General features: G+C 41.7%; 1 protein-coding gene across 7 annotated transcripts in view; it reads left to right on the forward strand.

The window, feature by feature from the left end:
- The window catches only part of AUTS2 (activator of transcription and developmental regulator AUTS2), a 2,674,869-nt gene that overhangs the window by 2,644,427 nt on the left and 10,530 nt on the right, over window positions 1-19,912 (forward strand). For all 7 annotated transcript variants that reach the window (XM_085649809.1, XM_085649808.1, XM_085649807.1 and 4 more), the window contains 6 exons: window positions 126-197; window positions 5,425-5,454; window positions 6,488-6,559; window positions 15,013-15,187; window positions 16,913-16,990; window positions 19,366-19,449. In XM_085649809.1, the coding sequence (XP_085505935.1) occupies window positions 126-197; window positions 5,425-5,454; window positions 6,488-6,559; window positions 15,013-15,187; window positions 16,913-16,990; window positions 19,366-19,449 (511 nt within the window). The remainder of the gene's footprint in view (window positions 1-125; window positions 198-5,424; window positions 5,455-6,487; window positions 6,560-15,012; window positions 15,188-16,912; window positions 16,991-19,365; window positions 19,450-19,912) is intronic.

Here is a 19,912-nt window from a genome sequence, read left to right on the forward strand (position 1 = left end):
CAATCATGCAGTCATTATAGGAAGTTAGACGAATAGCTATAAAATTGTGGCTGCTATAGCTGCCTGTCATTGCATATTTTGTTTACATGCATTTCTAATGTACTTAATGTTTTGATATCTTACAGACGTCCAATGCTATGGATGTAGCAGCCAGACCTGGAACAGTGCCACACACCCTCCTACAGAAAGACCCCAGGGTAGGCTGGTGTGCTTCTTATGATCTTGTATTTCATCATGTTGATGTGCTTGAGTTTATTGCTGATGGTGAAGCTTGCTCACAACCTTAAGAAATCAAGTGTGCTCTTTTCAGTTCCTCCTCTTCCCATTACTTGCATTTAAAGATACAGTGTGTAAATGTGTATATTGCTTATGATATACATGAAATATATTTTTATTCCCCACACCCCACCACCTTTTAATTTTCAGTGGTGAAGAAGGATAGTCTGATAAAAAAGAACCTATTTCTATGTAGCACTTTCAACCAGAAAATGTCATTTGTAACACTATAGACAAGAAGTGTAACGGTTACCCAACACAATGGTGCTGAATATATTCACAATGGAAGGATGTAGGTCTGAGTCAGCCCAGCTGAGATTTTAAGCTGTGATTTGTAGGCTACACGGAGATCTCAGGGACGGAGGACTCATTCTATCTCTCCCTGTCTCATTTTTTCATTTTATGTGGAAGAAAGGGGTGTTAATCATTCAATATTCCTATAATGGATTTATGGACTATGCAACTGACAGAATGGCTCAGTGAGTTGAGAGCTACAGATCACAATTCAGAATCCAGCCTCAGCCAACTCAACCTTTCATCTTTCTGAGGTCAATATGTTAAATGCCACTCAGTTGGGCGTATCCTTATTTTTGGCAGCACTTAGAAACTGCAAATGCTGTGGTACAAAATCCAACAGACTTTTATTTGTTATCAGCACATGTTGCATATTGTCCTGCCATTTAATGCACAGTTACAGTACCATGCCGCTTCGCGTGCCCTGCTGCAAGCAGAGACCTGACGCACCTTCAGATGTAAAACATCAGCGCCAGCCTTAACTGAGCCCCAAGGACCTGGCTTTCTATTTTCTCTCATCCACACATGTTGCCTGGGGAGAGGGAGTGCTGGCTGGTGGGGAGGGCAGCGCGGATGAGAGCAGTGCAGGCCTGCGTGGGAGGATCTCGCCACGAACAGCCATATTGCTTACTGTTCCCCAGACACAGCTCTAATTCCCAGAGCTTCAGCACTGAGTGTGCTGATGAAATATTGATGTAACTGGTCGAGCACTGGAGACGCTTGATTTGTGCGTCTGGAATGTGCAACCAGAAACATGTCTTCAGATGAACATTTCACAATATAATGTGTTGTAATACAATAGGGACAGCTGCTGTTTTCCAATGGGGTTGAATAGGAATCTTATAGTGTATGGCGGGGAAGAGGTTTGTATAAACAAGAGCAGGTGGATGATTTTCAGCGGTCTGAGCAAACTAGTATTTTACAACTAGCGTACTCCCTATCAGCTTAGAAAAATGCAGTGTTCAGTCCTTTTCTTGTGATTTAGCACCCCCTAGTGGTATTGCCTTAAGGCCTTGCCTGACATTAGGAGAGTGCAGTAAAGAAACAATGGTTCGGGTGTGGCCAAAAGGTCCAATAATAAAGTGATTATTGGACCTTTTGGCCACACCCGAACCATTGTTTTTTTACGGCATATTTCACCCCAAGTTCACGTATTGGGGTACCCTTGTTTTTCTTAAAATTTGAGATTAGGAGAGTGGCAGTTCTGGAGAGATGTGCATTTAAAGAGATAGTTGCTATGTTATATAATTTTTGAATGGCAAAATTACAATAAAATATGACATACGTCCAAAGCCAACAGTGGGACTGGTTCACACAATTTTTGCATGCATACCTAACGTTTACGCATGATGAGTCAAACTCACATATTGGAAAAGTAGTGATGATTTTTCAAGTCAGAATTGTGTAAATTGTGCATGCACAGCTGTCTCAAGCATGTGTGCAGCTTTTGCAAACTTTGCATCAATTCCAAATGTGTACATTGAATGAGTAGATGTTGGTGTTCCTAGAGTAGTGTCCATGGAGTGAACACACAGAGAGTCATAACATTGAGGGTTATTCACAAATACCAATACAATTCAACACAAAGCATCTAAATGTACACCAAATAAAGAAGAATAAGGCTGGCAGAAAGTGTGGGAAATGGTTTCAATATTTCTCATTTTCGGGGATTAGGTATAAAAGCTGTTTCATGGGAAAATGTCACAAAATGAAATTAAAAGAGTTTTTTCAGTCTTTGACGCGTTTTTGAACCCCCTCCTGTTGACTCTAAACAATAGGGAGACATGCAGAGGATTCTAAAATAGTTGTTTACCAGAAATGTATGTGAATCCTTTACTCGTAATTGTGCAAATCATAGGCGTGTGTGTCGCCACCATCAACATTTTAGTAATCAGTGAACTAGTAGCAAATTTCTGCATAAAAGGGCATTTCCAGCACATTAAAAAATTTGCTAATTTCTTTGTAAAGCTGGAATAGGATACTTGGATGGAGCCAGAAAATAAAATAACTTTTTGTCCAAAGTCACTTGTTTCCCACGCTGTATACATGTTTCGGTTCAAACTCATTCCTTTATAGGACTTGCGATTGAAACCATGCCACTGTATGGACTGTCTCAAGTTGGTGGTTTAAATCACTAACAGTTCTGTAATCTGGTCAATTTTCAGCAGCTGCAATTTCATATTGGTCCACAGGGCTAAATTCAAATTCTTAATGGGTAAACAGAGCTTGGATAATGATCAAAACTGCACCTACTACAAGTGCACAGTTTGCCAGTGTTTGATGCTGCTTGCTTACTTCAGTTAAAAGCTGAATATAGATTCATGGTAGTTTTAAATTATAACTCCCTTGCTTTTTTTATCACTTTTTTCATTTGTTTTTATTTTACTATTAGGTGTCTGAATGTTTTTTGTTTGTTACATAAGGCACAGGTCAAATGTGTTATTCCTGGCACAGAAAACACACTAGCCATGATGTTGCTTTATAAGCTTCTTATCCCTTCATAGCTGGTGGAAACTGTTACTGTATACAGATCCACAAAACATCCAGTTCATATACCTATCTCAGCTGGACTGTACAATTGTGTGACAGTAGCCGCGTACCAATGCTATTTCGTGCATTGGTACGCTGCTGCTGCCATACATTTACACGACATTGCCTCAAGCGTTTTTCAGATTTGAAAAGTGGAAAAAATACATTTTATCTACTGTAGTGAAAATAAGAAAAACTTTGTGTAGGGTGAAGAAAATTGTGAATCACTGCAAAGTTTGAAATCTTTGTATACCTATAGTGACACTTCTAAGCTTGCTGTATTCACTACAGTACCCTTTGGGAAAGTAAAGGATCAATAAACAAAGATAAAATCACCAATCTTATAGTGACCATTCTCACAACACTCCTACATGGATGGAGCCAGTGAGTCCTCTTTTCTTGCTTCTCTCAGTTAAGTACTGTTTTCCAGCTATATTTATTATATAGTTTTGGAGTTGGTAAGATGACTTTTGCAGCCTGCAGACTTTTCCAGATTCAAATATTTTATTCAGCCATGTAGTGGTTGGGTTCAGACATGTTTCAAATGATCGGTTTTTATAATGCGTGCCTACCAGAGTATTTTTTGTAAGTTTTGGTCCGATTTACATTTATGTCCGGGCCGGACTGGCCTATAGGGCAATCTGACAATGTTGTTGTTGAGTCCCTGATATTACCACACACATTGTCTGCAGCAAGCACAACCTCATTCAATCCCCCATACTTTGAAAATGCTTACAAACAGCCCTGATTTGTAAGTGTGTGCCACGTGTTTTTTAGCTTTCTGCTTCAATAATAGGGTACCATTTTATTTTGGTGCTCGGGCATATTTTCTGTCCCAGTCTGGCCTTGATTAACGTACTTCTTTCAGATTAATGCATCTGGTTTTATATGCCCCGCCTTAGTTTCTAACTGCATGCACAGGAGATGCTGTAGGGTCATGAGGCACAAGTCAGAGAGCATATGTCTCCATAGCCCTTTGTCTTTCTTCTAATAGCTCCCTGTGTAAAGCTAGACATACCCACCTCCTGCTTGACTGATAACAGTTGGGACTCAAATAAATAAGCCATCCCCGTCTGCAAAACGGTGTTTTTTAACTCTTACAACACATCTTAAACAGGATGGAGGCTGAGAATATCGATAGGACAGAATATGGTTTTAACATTATCGAGAGACAAAAATATCGAAAGGTTAGTGCACAGAAGGAGGTAAGGATTTACTATTCTTAACTCCACATCTATGTACCTTGAAGATATATATATCACCAAGGCACTTATAGTGGAGTTATTTATAGGAAACGTATAGAACTTACCATTTTTTTGGTCTCTCGATATTGTTGTCATGATACTCTCTCTCGTTTATATTCAGGATTATATTTTCCTTACTACAATCCTTAAACCAGCATAGAGCTTAAGTTTCTTACACCTCCGTCCCTGCATACAGACGCCATGCTATATTGGGGACAATGCTGATTCCTCTTACTAGGGAGGATTCTTCCTCACTTCTAATCTGCTTTCGTGTCTCTCCATGTGACTATTGAGGCACTAGTCAAAACTTTGCCCTGATAATCTATTTCCTAACATCTCAGAGCTACCGGGAAAGGTACGGCCGTTCCTGTTATACCGGCTGCTACAATAAATACAAAACAATTAGAGACAACACTCTTGCCAAAAATGTCTAATCTTATTATAGCAGCAACATCGACAACAAAAACTTCCTCGCCATTTGGGCCAACAAGACTGAACCCATAGGATTGACGAACAGCTGGCGTGCCTCACTTGTCTTTTTAGATTTCACGAGCAACTATTTGATGCCCATAACAGTCATTTGAATGAATCAAAATACCAGCTGGTCTGAGCTGGCAGCATCAGTCGTGTCCATTTGGCCAATGTCATTCAATCACTTTGGTTGATGAAACCTGGCTACCACCATGACTAGCATTGGCACGATCAGGTAACGAAACAGAAACGGAGAGAAAAGGCATGACGGGAATGGAAAACACTTCCCGACAGACTCCTTGTTACATTTCATTCGATTAGTGGATCTTCTGTTCTGTAATGAAATGAGAAAAGATGGCTGGAGGGCACACACTTCCTTTATCAGAGATGTTTGGTTGCTTGTCAACACTAATGTACAATGGTCACAGGGCCAGCGAGCTTGGATCTCGCTTCGTGGAAGCGGGCTAATTGATCTGTGGAAGGGCTTGATTTGAGCGCGAAATGCTAATATTTCAATTTCCCCATCATCATGCTGCTGTATGAGTTTGTTAATGAAAGCAATTGTCTGAGTGACAGGCATGTAACCAAGCTGTCATTTTCTCTTCCGCAGCTGGCGGATCCGTTCAGGCCCATGTTAAGGGTAAGATGGTCTTTCATGCATTTCTCCTGCTACTTGTTTTTGTCTCCCAAGGGCAAAATATGACTTATTAGAACCAGTTTTGTTAATAACATGGAACGCTTCACACAGGGAATTCCCACAAAACCTCTGATGCAACATGAATACAGAAGCAGAATACACTGAAATTGTAGCTGCTCACTCTTCTGCTAACACATGTTATACTCATTGTTGCAAACAAGAGGGCTACCAAGCCAGTCCTCAAAACTGAATATTATGAGTTGAAAAAATCCAGATACTTATCCAAAACCTTTCAATGTTAAGATATTTTCAACATCTGGATCAAACTTTAATATCACTTTTAGATGTCAGATACACTGAGAACCAAAATTAAATTGAGACAGGAGCTGATGCCACATTTTGATCGGTCAGCTTTGCACTTCATCACGTCTTGAAACCGTATTGTACTGCTTATTTTCTTAAATATGCGATTAGTAACTACTATTTGTGAAATAATTGTGATTTGCTTTCATTAGGAATAGATATGTAGACAGCCGCGGCCCGTGCAGGTAAGAGCGGTGGGGCCGGGCGAGGGGGGATTTAGACGAACGATGACGAGGGAAAATTAAATAAATTATTAATTTTCCCTCATCATCGTACATCGAAGTCCTCCCCCACCAGACCCCACCGCCCATGCTCTTACCTGTTCGGGCCGTGGCTGTCTATAGCTGTGAAAATTGGGAAAACATCAAGGTTTCTAATCTGTGTAGATTTGAGGTTCAAACGTTATATGCACTGAAAAGCTAATGAAAGTTTCCCTTACATGGGTGTTTTGTTCACCCCTTATGAAATGTTAACTTACACATGTCAGCAAGGTAGTGCCACGCTAAGGAAGTTGTTTTGGTGACCATTGTAATTCTGGGCATTAATGTATGTAAACTATCTGCCTGTATTTGAGAGCAGAAGAATAAATGGCCAGACCATCTGATGACTATAGAGGAATGAAAGCCATTTGACTGGATTGTCTTGTAAATATTGCATTTTCCGTGATTTGCAGAAACCTGGGAAGTGGTGCGCGATGCACGTCCACATTGCTTGGCAGATATACCACCATCAACAAAAAGTCAAGGTTTGTGCATTCAGATTGTTTTCTTCCAGTGCCCTCATATCTTCTGTACATTCATATTTGTTTGACCGAGCCAGGGAGAATCACCAGGTGCCGACAGGGAATTTGAGATATGTCAATAGATTCCCCATTTGAAGCTGCATGCATGATATTTCTGTCGGGAGATTGGTTTGCATGCTTGTTTTGTATCTGGCTGCTTTGAAGCATGGAATAATAGATGTTATTATATTAGTAATTGACTTGGGTAGATTAACCAGATGTACTCTAATTGTTAATAGCATCTATTTGAACATTCCCCTGGCGCACACATTTCTACCACACCGGAGATGTTCAAGACAAACTCATAGACTCAAATGTGCCCACTAAGTGTTTCATACATAATTCAGGGTATGATTTACCACTTAAAGCGTTTACAGGATTCCTTTGAAAAGCTCTTGCGCACAATTTGCAGTCATATGCATTCTTCCGTCAGTAAACACTGCTCTTCGCATTGAAAAGCGCTAAAGTCTGTAAATTAGACACACACTGCGAGATTTAAAAACTAGGGGGGACATTTATGTAGGCTGTGCAGCACCTGCAGTACACATAGAGAGCGAGGAATATGCCTCTCAGGATTGTTTTTGTGCAGAAAGATGTCCCTTCTTTCACAAAATCGATCCTGCTTACAGCGCAGTCACCCTTGCACTATGGTGCTAACGTGCCTGCCTTGGCGCTAGGCTGCCCTGAGTGCACCAGCGGTGGAAAATGACAGGAATGTGCCGTATATGGTTTAGTAAGGTGCATTCCTGCTGTTTCACTATCACACAGCGCAGCAAGGTGCCTTACTGCGCTGCTTGATCTGTTAGTAAATATGCCCCTACCTGTAGAGAGCGTGGTGTCTTACTCAAGGCAGCATCTTCATACACTCACGGACACGGCTGTGGGCTAACAATGAGATCAGGTGAACAGCGCTGCATGCCCGCTTGTGAAGATCGACCCATGCTTTCATTTTTCCATTATGCTCAGGTCTGAGCTATTTCCTGATGAAGCACTTCATCTAACCCCATTGTGCCCTAAGAAACGAAGAAGCAATATTTGTCACTAAGTAACGAACGAGCGGACATCCCATTTTTATTTAAATAGCAACATCTTTTTGACAGCAATGCGAAGATGATTTCAAAAAGTCATTGCACATGGAAGGAATTACTTCCAATCCTCTACAATGAAAACAACGCATGATCAGCAGAAAGAGGAAATCTCTAAAGCATCAAGAATCAAATTGATTGGCAGCATCGCGCAATATTAATTTAAAACATTTTTAATCGAGCTAAGTCTAGGTAAATCCGTGCAACAGTTGCCCATCATGCTGTTAAAGTGTGTTCCATATAACGCCCATGCCCACATCTGTAATAGGTGTGGACAATACATTGTTACATGGGCCTTGATTTGAGGGGTATAAAAGCCTGAGTCCAAAGGCATATGCCATTTGGAACAGGATGTCAGCCTTTCAGGGCTGATCCCTGCACCGAGAGCAGGTTTGTGGCGGCACGTAAGCAATGCCTGGTTTCTGCTATTGCTGCACCCATGAATGACACAAAATATTGTTACATACCTGCCAACTCACACTGTGCCACCGTGTGACACACGATATCTGCTCCCATCACACGGTCTCCCGGTGAGGAGCCGATATTACACAGTGGCAGGATAACAAGCTGGCAGCCACTGTGAATGGTTTTCCAGCTCGTTTTCCGAGGCTTTGACATGCCGACCTCCATTAAATGGTGTTAAAACACCCTAGGACATGACACCAGCCTCAGAAAGCTTGTTTGTGGGGTAGGGGGGGTTTGGGGGCGGGGTAGGGTTCAAAAGTGTCTGGTAGGTACTTCTTGGCACGTGCCCCTGCCCCCTACGAGGCCCCACCCCCTCCTTACAAGGTGAGATTGTTCTTCAAGTTGACTGGTATGTAAGATAAGGCTTGGCTAAGCATGTTTTTTGGTACCTCGCAAGTGGTATTAATGAAACCCTATCAGGTGCGTATAGGTCGGTAAGCATTAGGGACACTGGCTTTTGTTCTTCTATGATAAAACGGCCCCAAAGCCCTACGCAGCTTAACAGCTCAATCCCATGAGCTTCCCGTTTGGAAATCGAATCAAAAGCCATCCCTCGTCCGCGAGAACAGGGAGCGGTCTGGGTGTCTTGAAGGAATTTGACAGCCTTCCGCTTTCATTGGCTCGCACTTGCACATTCATGAACATGCTGGCTTCGGATTGCTCAGAGAAGGGTGTAGATTAGAAGTAAAACAAAAGTGGATGTATGACGATACAACGCATACTAATACCACGCGTGCCATTACAACGCGGGTATTACTACGCGATGTCAATGACATCGCATGTCATTACATCGCATACTTTTACCACGAGTATGCCTTTACCACGCATGCCATTACAACGCAAAGGCATGCGTGGTAAAGCTATACTCGTGGTAAAAGTATGCAAGGTAAGTGACAACCCTACCCCTACACAACACACTACTCCCACCCCTACACTACCCCTAACCCTAAAACACTACTACACTACCCACACTACTCCCACCCCTACACTACACTAGCCAACCTACAACCACCCCTACACTACCCTAAACCAATACTACACCACAACACTAACCACACTACTCCCACCCCTACACTACAACACTACCCACACTACTCCCACCCCTACACTACCCTAAACCCTAAAACACTACTACACTACCCACACTACTCCCACCCTACACTAACCTAAACCAATACTACACCACAACACTAACCACACTACTCCCACCCCTACACTACAACACTACCCACACTACTCCCACCCCTACACTACCCTAAACCCTAAAACACTACTACACTACCCACACTACTCCCACCCCTACACTACACTAGCCAACCTACAACCACCCCTACACTACCCTAAACCCTAAAACACTACTACACTACAACACTACCCACACTACTCCCACCCCTACACTACCCTAAACCCTAAAGCACTACTACACTACGCACACTACTTCCACCCCTACACTACACTACCCTACCCTAAACCACTACCCCCACCCTAAGCACAATCAGCCTTACCTCTTTCCTCGTGGGACCAGCGTCGCCGTCTCTGCTCCCGGTTCCTGCTTCCTGCGTCGTCAGAGGTCCACGTCGTTGTGAGGAAACAGCCTCAGTTTCCTCACAACGACGTAGATAGCCATTACATCGCATGCGTTGTGAAAGCGCATGCGATGTAATGGTATGCGTGGTTTTTACCACACGTTGTAACATCGCATGCGTTGTAACACATGCGATGTAATTGCAACGCGTGGTAAAACTGCGTTGAAATGGCTGTTCCCCGACAAAAGTTCTCATTGGTTGGCTGTCAATGGCCAAAAGCAAGGACAGCTCGGGAACTACTGCCCTGGCTCGAATAGCTCCGAGTTTTTTAATTGAATCCCTTTATGCTGGGCTACCGCTTCATTATTTTTCATTAAACTGATCTCATCAGTTCTTAGATGTTCTGTTCTCACTGAACATACAAGATTTTTAAGATGAAAGCACCGATTCTTCCTGCCACCCCTACCGATGTTTTCTGTACCTTAGCAGACCGTGGAAGTCACATCACAGCAACGTGGTGTCTGTTTATGTATTTTGCTCTTGAGAACGTTTTGCATTTTATTCGCAGATGACAGACATCCGTTTCTTTAGATACAGCAGTAAAATTAAATATTTTCATGTTTGGCCAAGCGGCTTTTACTGTCTGTAATCCTTTTCCATTGAAAATAATGGTTTGATGTTCATCTGAGGCAGAAATCCTCGCCGCCGGTATCTGCCATTCTACAGGCCGCGGCTGCGTCACTGAAGCATTAATAAGCCTTTTTGTTGTTTGAATAATTCACAGTGGAATTTTAATATGGCCTTGCCGTTTAAAATGAACCAATTTCATTTCAATTTTAGCCGGTATGCAAAGCTTCAGTGCTGTTGTTAAACAATAAAAAAGCCATTTTCTAAATGTGCGATGAATGTTCACCTTTTTCGGTGGGCATTAGTTAATTCCACGTCGCGAGCTGGTGTTCGATAGACCAGAACATATCTTAATGGAATCTTTATTGGGTATTAAAAGCTGAATCACTAGTCACACACAAGGACAAGTAGCAGTTCTCCTCAAGTAAAACAAGCACTAGCAAAGCCGATAGGTCTGGCGTGTCTTTTGAGCCCCCCATTATAGCATTTAAAACCGTGCTGAAGTTAAAAACTGTTCCTAAGCAATGCCGCTATGATTTAGTGTAAGTTGATCATGTGTACCTTTGAGATGTAAAATAGTTAGTCATGTATTCCAATGAAAGCAATCCACAGGAGGATGGATGGTACACTGAACAGCCAATAGAATGAAGTGAGACAGCAATATTCCTTTGGGCAGAGAAAGAGACCATTCTACATATACTTCAGAGAATTGTGACAGACCTGATAATTCTAGGTCTTGAAGATCAACAAAAAAAAAGCCAGAAATAGTTGGAGGGTTTTCTAGTAGTCTAATGGCATTTGCTCTGCCACAGGGAATTTAATGTAGGTATGGACTGGCTGTAAAACACCAAGAAATGTCCTAAAATGCCAAGCCCTATAGGTAGGGTTATGGTAGTCAGTCGTATACCGGGCTCTAAAGAATATCACTTTTATCCTCACTCTTCTGAAGTCAAAAGTGACATGACATGTTGATTCTAATTGCTATGCATTTGAAAACGGTGTTTACTTTTTAATTCCCATACATTCAATGGCTCCTGTGCACCATGTCACAACATGTATACGATTCTTTATGTATATGGTGGTTACACGACCTCCTGTATGGACTGTGCAATAAATGAGAAGCACAGCCATAGTATGTAAGAACAACTGGAAGACTAAAGAAAGTTTTGAGTTGCTCCGCGAATTGTAAATGTATCGTTTGTTTAGCACAGTATTGGTTATTATTTTTTCTTGTTCTTGTTCTTTTTCTTCTCATCCTTTGTGGTGTATGTATAAATGTTTGTCAAGATTCTTTTACTAGGCACACTTCAGGTACCCGTACCAGGAGTGACGATTACTATGCTTGTCAAAAAACACATCACCAGTGATTAAATTAAATTTTTGCTGTGAAATTACATTTGTAAGAATTAATTCAAATAAGGCAGTGGTAGAGCTTGCAGGGGCACTTGCTCCAGCTTTCAAAGGAGAGAAATGATTACAAAGTCTCTAAGTAGCCTCCCGAGAGCCAACAGCTCTGCTTTTCAGAAGCATTCTTTACTATGCATAAGAGAAGAATACACAAGACATCTTATGTAGTGGAGTAGCCCGGGATGCTTTCAACCAAATGGAAGTGAGGAGAAGGGTCCACCAACCCCCTAGTTAGTCTGGAAATGAGGGTCCCGCTCATCCATTGGCCCGGGTGCCACTGCGTCCGCCGTAGTCATGATGGTCACCACTTCATCTGGTGATAGATGTACTGTCATTTTAATTTTTCAATATGTAGTTACATTATAGGAGCACACCATTTTTATGGCTGCATACACTTTTGAGAAAAAATGTCCCCCAAACAGGTTTTAAAGTTGATTTTATCAATATTGCATATCATTTTGTATTTGGCTTATCCTTTCAGTGTCTTGACTTATCTTACAAACAGCCACTTGAGCCTGTCTCTTAGCGATTGATAGGATACATTCACCAGGGCAAATATATCCATTGAAACATTTCCCTGATTAAAAGGCTTGAGACTGAGTCATGCTCGTCTGCACATACAATCAAACAATGTTACGGATACCAGAGCTGATGCCACGTTTGACCTCAAAGTCCAGGAGGAACTTATGGATGGCTATAGCAACCTATAAGGGCACAGTGTTATACTGGAAATGGGAAGGAAAAAGTTACTTACCTGTAACTCCGGATATTGTCTTGTATACACTCTGCTTCAGTCAGCTTTGAGACATGTGGGAGATTCACAGATTTCCTGATGTTTTAATGTCAGGAAAAGTGCGCTGAGAATGTTGGAGAGGAGGTAAAAGGGAATGAAGTGTGTGTATGTGTTTGTGTGTGTGTGTATTGCAAATTACTTACATGCTAATGTGTTGATCCTGTCTGCCACTCTGCAGATGATAAGTGAAATTAAACACATGAAACAGCATTAAAAATAATCAGAATTCACTTCAGAACAGGGCATGCCATTGTGTCCAGCCCTCCTGCCCATGTCTTTTCCTTCCCACATCTTTCTCAGGTCCTATATTTCATCTTCTGTTCTTCTCACAGTACTTTAAAGTGGACACAGGGCCCTGGAAGTACTATGCTAAAAAACTAGGCCAAAATGTAAAAGTATAGCATAGCATAACTTAACAGAGCATAGCTTGACATGACATAACAGCCCATTTCTTTTCCTAGGGAGGCATAGGGTGACATGGAGGAGTGTTTGGAAGATGTACATACATGACATGCTTGGGGGTGCATGCCAATATTTTGCTATCACCATAATATCTATTGCAACTTGTTACCCTTGCACCATCTTTATTACTGTGTTGAGACACATGTGTACATGCTGAAGTTCAAGTCTCATGACAGCTAGTGCTGTGCGTTTCTTAGTTTGTGACGCCCAGTGGTATTTACTGCTTATATTGTTTATGGACTATACTGTGCTTGGTGTCTCACTTCATCAAAGGCATTGTGCATTGGCCTAGAGCACATGAATCTTGGCCCCTAGGGAATTCTGTATCTATTGTATTGTATTGTGTTCTAATTGCCTTTGTATTGCGCTTATTACCCCATACAAGGCGTCAAAGTGCTTTTTCGGAGAGTAGCACGCACCCCGGGACCCATAGACGATTAGTGATGAATTAGTATAGTGCACCATGCAAGTACATTTTAAGTGGTCGATAGGTTAGTCAGTTATTTGGATTCGGAACGATAGCAGAAGGATAGAAGAGGAAAAAAGGTTTGTATTTATATAGCGCTTGTTACCCTTGATGGGGTGTTGAAGCACGCTACTGCGGTAACCCATAAAGGATTAGTGGTGAATTAGTATGGTGGAATATATTGACATAAGACATTCTGTGTCCAAGGCTAGTTTCATTCCATGTCCTGCATCCCGCGTCTTGCTGCATACATGGATATACTGCAACAGAAAATAGGCCTGGGACCAAAATAAATTGGCCCCCATTAGAAAATGAGATAGCTAAAAAAGTGGCCCACATTTGCAAATTAGCTCGTTTTGGACTTGTAAAGATATTCTATAGATGTGTTTTGTAAGCTGTGTGGGAACAAATGTAGTTGTGCTTGCTGCATGCAATGTCTGTGGTAATAACACAGACCTCGACAGTAAAAACCGGCCCACAAGACAACGAAACAGGCCCACAAACAACAAAAAAATTAACCACATACAGTGGCATAACAAAAGTTGAGGGTGCCACCCTGCTAGGTACACAGATGGGCCCCTGCTCCGGATTCAATCTGGAGCTCTCAGGCCTGAGTACTGTGCTGAGGGGGCCCCCTTGCAGCTCGGCCCCCCCCGCACTATGGGGGCTGCGTGGGCCTGTGTTATGCCCCTGCCTACATACTGACTTTTCAGACAAGCCAATAAGGCACTGCCCAATTGCCCTCAGTCCAATCCAACGCTGACGGCATATTTTGCATTCTGCAACTGTCTGCATTTTACATCTCAGTGCATCTTCTGACTCTTGGCGCGGTCTTTATCTTGGCGACTGGTGTGGTATAATTGCATCTTTTGGCATTCAGTGTTGGGTTCTTGCTGGCAACCAGGACTTTGTGTCTAATGGCAGCTACTACATTGGCAGTCATTAGACCACTCTCCTGATGGCATTTCGTGCTTGGCATCTTTTGTGTTATGTTTCTGTTGGCATATGCAACATTGTGGAACATGATAGTACATTCTGTATCTGTTGGCAGCTTGCATGCAGTGTCTCAGTATGTTGTTTGCCAGCATCCTGTGCATTACATATCTTAGAAATAAAGCCTGTTTGTTGGTATGTAGCATGTGTTGTTGCTTTGCTTTTTTTTTTTTATTGTAGGAGCTTTAGCCCCTCATTATGTTTGGCAGTAGTTGTGTAGAATGGAATAAATGTCCAGTAGCCTGGCAACAATACATTTTTATAATGAACACTATTAGAGACATTTCAAGTAATTACCTGTAGGTGCAGAGGTAATACTGAGAGATCAATCAGGATTCTTTTAGAGTGCGGCTAATCACCCGTTGGGGTCTCAAGGCATTTGGAGGGAGGGTATGCAGTTCAGTCGAAGAGCCATGTGTTGAGGTCCTACTTGAATTGAGGCGGGGAGGGTGATTGCCTGAGATGTAGAGGAAGAGAGTTCCAGGTCTTAGCAGTGAGGCTGGAGAAGGGTCACACGAATGGGTGATTGTTCTGGTTGAATGCCTGCATTGCCTTTTCCCAAATCTCACATGATTTCTCATTTACTTATTTAGAAACAGATGCAGACGGACCCACATAAGCTGGATTTTGGACTGAAACCGGAATTTCTGAGCAGACCCCCAGGTCCCAGCCTCTTCGGTGCCCTTCATCATCACCACCCTCACCCACACAGCCATCCTCATCCTCACCCTCACGACCTAAGACCATCAGCTCTTTTTGCTGCAGCGGGTGAGTACAGGATTTTAATCTTTAACATCTTGTGCCTTATGCCGTGCTTCATATAGCACCTCTACTTTTTCCATGCACTGTAAACAACAGGTGTTAGCTACTGTTATCCAATTTAATGGTACTCAATTTACCGACCTCGGAATGATGGAAGGACGAGTTAGTGTTTGAACATTCATTTCTCTGAGCCTTCTGGCCTTTTTGCATGGAACTTGTTCTTAGGCTAGAAAAAGGAAGTGAAAAAATGAATATTTTAATTCATGTGCAAAGGGGATTGCAGATGCTTGTCTACTAAGGTGAATGCACATCGTTTTACGAAGATGCAAGTAACAGTAGGTTTATGAGTGCTTTTACAGGCCAAAAACAATGGGGAACATTTGGCAGTCTAAACTATATGCAGTTAGTGTAGTAAGAAGTAAACATACTAAAACCTGCCCTTATATACTTTATACATTTATAGTGCTCAAGTAGAGAGTAAAAAGTATTTTCTATGTAAATTTAAACTGAAAATATGCAGCACTTGTGATACATCTTTTGAGTAGAAGAAAAGCTAGGATTTCATAGCATTACCAGTTTCTATATTTTACCTTTTCGAATATATTTACACATGTATGTGAGCATGGCACTGCAAAGTGACTTCTGACATGTGGTAGAAATTAGGGGATTTGAAAGGTAGAAGAGAGTGACAGAAACAACTAGCTACCAGTACTTTAGACGACCACCATGAAATATTTAGTTTTATTCAGGAAAAGCAGAAGCCATAGACCCTGTGTGGTGAAGTCTGCCCATGTGCTTTCCACAAATACAACTCATTTACAAACCCCATTCACCTAGGAGGGACTTCAGACCTTTGTGTACATACCGGGTGAGGAAGGAGGGCACAGTCATATAAAGATGCTGCGAGGCCTGACACCTCAGGTCGTGTACCTGATAGCATTAGTTGAGCACGTTACATACCATGGTTATACACAGTATAATTCTATTGAACAGGGTTCATGAATATACACATGGGCTTATTCATAAAGGCATTTTGGAGTACATAAAATAGTTCTAATGTAGTACTCTTTTACATGCTCTTACATACCTTTGTGAATTGATCAACATTATCTAAAATGAAAGTGAAATGGGAAGAATCGGGGAATATTCATATAGCCTTATTGCCCGCTGCCAAGGGCCATACCAGTTGTTAAAATCCCTGAACCCGAGTTATAGGCCAGAGCATCAGGTCTATAATGAGGGAGAGGGCCTTTAACAACTGGTATAGCCTGAAGCTGATGGTCTGTAAGGCAATTAGAACACTCCACCCACTGAGGGTAGAATGTTCAGAATTAAAAAGGGAGAAACTGGAAGACAAACATTGGAATGTTGGAGCAGAAAGCTTACACCAGCTATTATAAGCCCAGGGCCACTCCATTATCTTCAATGGCTGTCAACTTTCCAATGTTTTAATATGCATTTAGTACAAAAAGAAAGGACTGTGCCCTCTTTGCACGTTTACTTGTAGGAAGTTAGTTGTTTTTGGGCCAATTTACAAAGGCAGGTAAGGATATGTACAGTAGTACTTCTTTAGTTCTACTTGCCTCACTCATAAATGCTTTTATGAAGTGGTCTCAAAGACAGATTTTCTACAGTCATTGATGAGTATATAATGTGTTATTTAAACGGGAAGAGTTTTAGCAATTTCGTTTTGTTCTTGATCTGATTTCCTTCTCTTCATTTTGTTTCCAGGTCCCACACATCCCGCTGGTAACCCTTTCGGACCGCCTCCCCACCACAGTAACTTTCTGAACCCAGCTGCTCACCTAGGTAAATAGTTAAGACAGAGTTTGTAAATCTATTGTTTTGAAAAATGTATTGAATGAGTGACCTATACTTAGTATATAACACACTGTTTAATTTTTCCTAGTCTCCCAGTTGCACCAAGCAATAGTGAATACATACATAGTCTAAAAATGTGAACCCATTTTTATGTGGTTCACATGTATTTCATTATTACAAATGAAATTTGCTGAATTAGCACACCAAGGTCATCCGTGACATTCCATACACAACATGATTGTGAAACCCATCCCTGCCATACTCATGGTGAGGACACTTAATAATGATAAAATAATGATAATATGTAGTTTTATATAGCACAGACTAGACACGTAGATATTAGGTTTCAGAGCGCTTTACATAGCACCAGTTTCGTTACACAAGGACACATTAATTTTTGTTAGGCAGAGGGAGATTAAGTGATTTGCCCATTATCACAGGATGTTGAGCGTCGTTGCCGAGATTCGAAACCGGTTCCCCGGCTTCGAGGTCGACCCCTCTAGCCGTAAGGCTACATCCTCTCCCTTAATGGTTTACTTATCAAATTAAATGACCCCAGTTTACTTGTTAGTTTTGCAATATGTAACCCATCGACCTGTTACCCACCTCTGTTACTTATGCTGAAACAGCAAATATTAACGCTGTCTCAATGTTAGTAAGTAGCCCTAATTTATGAATTGGTTTTGTCATGGATCAAGACAGTTGTAAAAGTTTGTTAAAAAGTTCCTTCCTTGGGTAAAAAAATCTGAAGACTGTTAAGTAGTCTTTAAAAAAAAGGAAAACGATATGTAATTAGATTCTAAAGGTTAAATTTACTGAGTACCATCCGGACTGTAGAAATTGTCAATCCTATCTTTAGCCAGGAAATGAACGCTGTGTCCTTCCATGGGGTGGCTGTAAGATGGATAAGTTGATTCTAAGACTCTCACACCTGATTTACAAATGGTTTTCCATGAATTTAAGTCCGATAGAACTTAAGACAGGAAAAAAAGTATTTTGAAACAAGGCCCATAATTGGACCTGGCTTCAAAAGTCTTAAAGCCGTTTTATGTCTAAAAAAGTAATTTGTAAATCAATCTCTTAATGAATAAGCGTTGGCAAAGCCAAAACACTTCTCACAGGATGGAGCCCGCAGGACTGGCCAGAGAGGACTGTAGTTGTAAAGTACTCCTTCGTACAGTTCAATGCAAAACATTCAAGTGGAAAAAGAAGGTCATGCACAAGCATTCAAAATCATTATTTCATAGACAAATATTCGCCTGGGCTGAGGCAAGAAGTGATTGAAAAAGTCTCAATCCAAGGGCTGAAAGAGGCTGATCAAAGAAAGGCAGTGGTTTAAAGGGGCAGATCAAAGGCTCACCCATTATATGTTTCTAGCAATAAGTATATTTGACTGCTCTGTAGTCAAAACCCACACATAATGGAAAGAAGTCAAAACACACAAGTCGCAATTTGACTTGAAAAACATAAAGGACAATTTTAATTGAACAAAATCTCTGAACATTTACGGGCCTAATACTGGGTAGAAGTAATGTGCCTCATGCATATATATTCAGTGCCCCAAATCATATATTGGTGCAGGGGATGCATTGAGGCAGGCAGAGATTGTCTGTCAGTGCAGTTACCCAAATGAAGGCTGCCAAAGGCATTGGCTGTTGCTGCTAACCTATGTGGATAAGGCCGCGGAGCACAGACTGCAGCCCCAAGTGACCTTCATACTCATACGTAAAGATATGGTGTTGGTGTATCAATACACACATTTTGCACAACGGTCCACACCATTGCATTAAGTGTATGTGCTTCAATCAATCAGTTGATATCCAGGCATTTAAGTTTCTGTGAGGGTACAGAGGGCTGTACCAGGGGACTGTGTTCAATGACTGCAACCTGCTGCTACATAGGCATTAAGGGCATGGACGGACTTAGAACGCAAACCAGCCTTGGTAATTAAGTCGGACCCGCCCAAAGGGGGAGGATGGGTGCTGGTGGGAAACACTGATTCTGTTACTGTTACCAGTCCTCACCCTTCCAGCCTGTCGGGAAAACGTCCGGTCCCCTCTACGGCCAGTCCACCCCTGATCAAGGGAGGAGAGTCCAGCAGATGAAATGGCCCATCTGGCTAATTGTTAAAGAATTTTACTCTCCCCTCATTCTCGTCATTCTAATATTTACGTAGCCATGGTTGAGGGGGTGTTTACATTTTCATGTTGCTTTTCTACTTCCAGCCTGATTCTTATAGTACAGTTACTACGTTTTCAATTTTTCAATGCTCTCCCTTGTGCCATTCACATCTTTAGGTAGAGTAACACGGCTGCATCTCTCTTTTTTGTATTAATATCTTCACTATCGTTTTGTTCCCCCAGAATCTTTTAACCGGCCTGCGACTTTCCCTGGTCTTGCATCCGTAAGCGGGAATGCCTTTGGTGGACTCGGGAATCCCTCAGTTAGTGAGTACACTCCTTTAAGTATTTTATCTCCATTTCTAACAATGTGTTTATGTTGGTAGAAGTGACTTTAAATGCTGGTAGTCAACAAACTTCGGAATCTCTCTCGTGCAGCATGAGGGTCTTAATAAAAAAAAAATCGTTTAAGGGTTGCCTCTAAACACAAACACGTTTAAATTATTTTTGCATTCACAAAGCATTTCAAGGGTAAGACTAGAATGCAGGTTTACAAGCATGCTCATAGAAAGTCCTGGTAAGGGGATTCATTTCAGTCCTTGATTGGTGTAATGGTTGAATTATTTTGTGGGTGGGATGATGGACTAAAATAATATTTTCAATACTCACAAACTTCAGTGTTTGTGGGCTTGCTCAAACTTTCAAGGAAAACCATGGTCTGCACTGCTCGCTCCTCACCGATTATGTGGGACTTACTCCAACGTAATTAATGCTAACATAGGATACTATT

The sequence above is a fragment of the Triturus cristatus genome, chromosome 3_2 (genome assembly GCF_964204655.1).
Source record: "Triturus cristatus chromosome 3_2, aTriCri1.1, whole genome shotgun sequence".
NCBI classification, from domain to species: domain Eukaryota; kingdom Metazoa; phylum Chordata; class Amphibia; order Caudata; family Salamandridae; genus Triturus; species Triturus cristatus.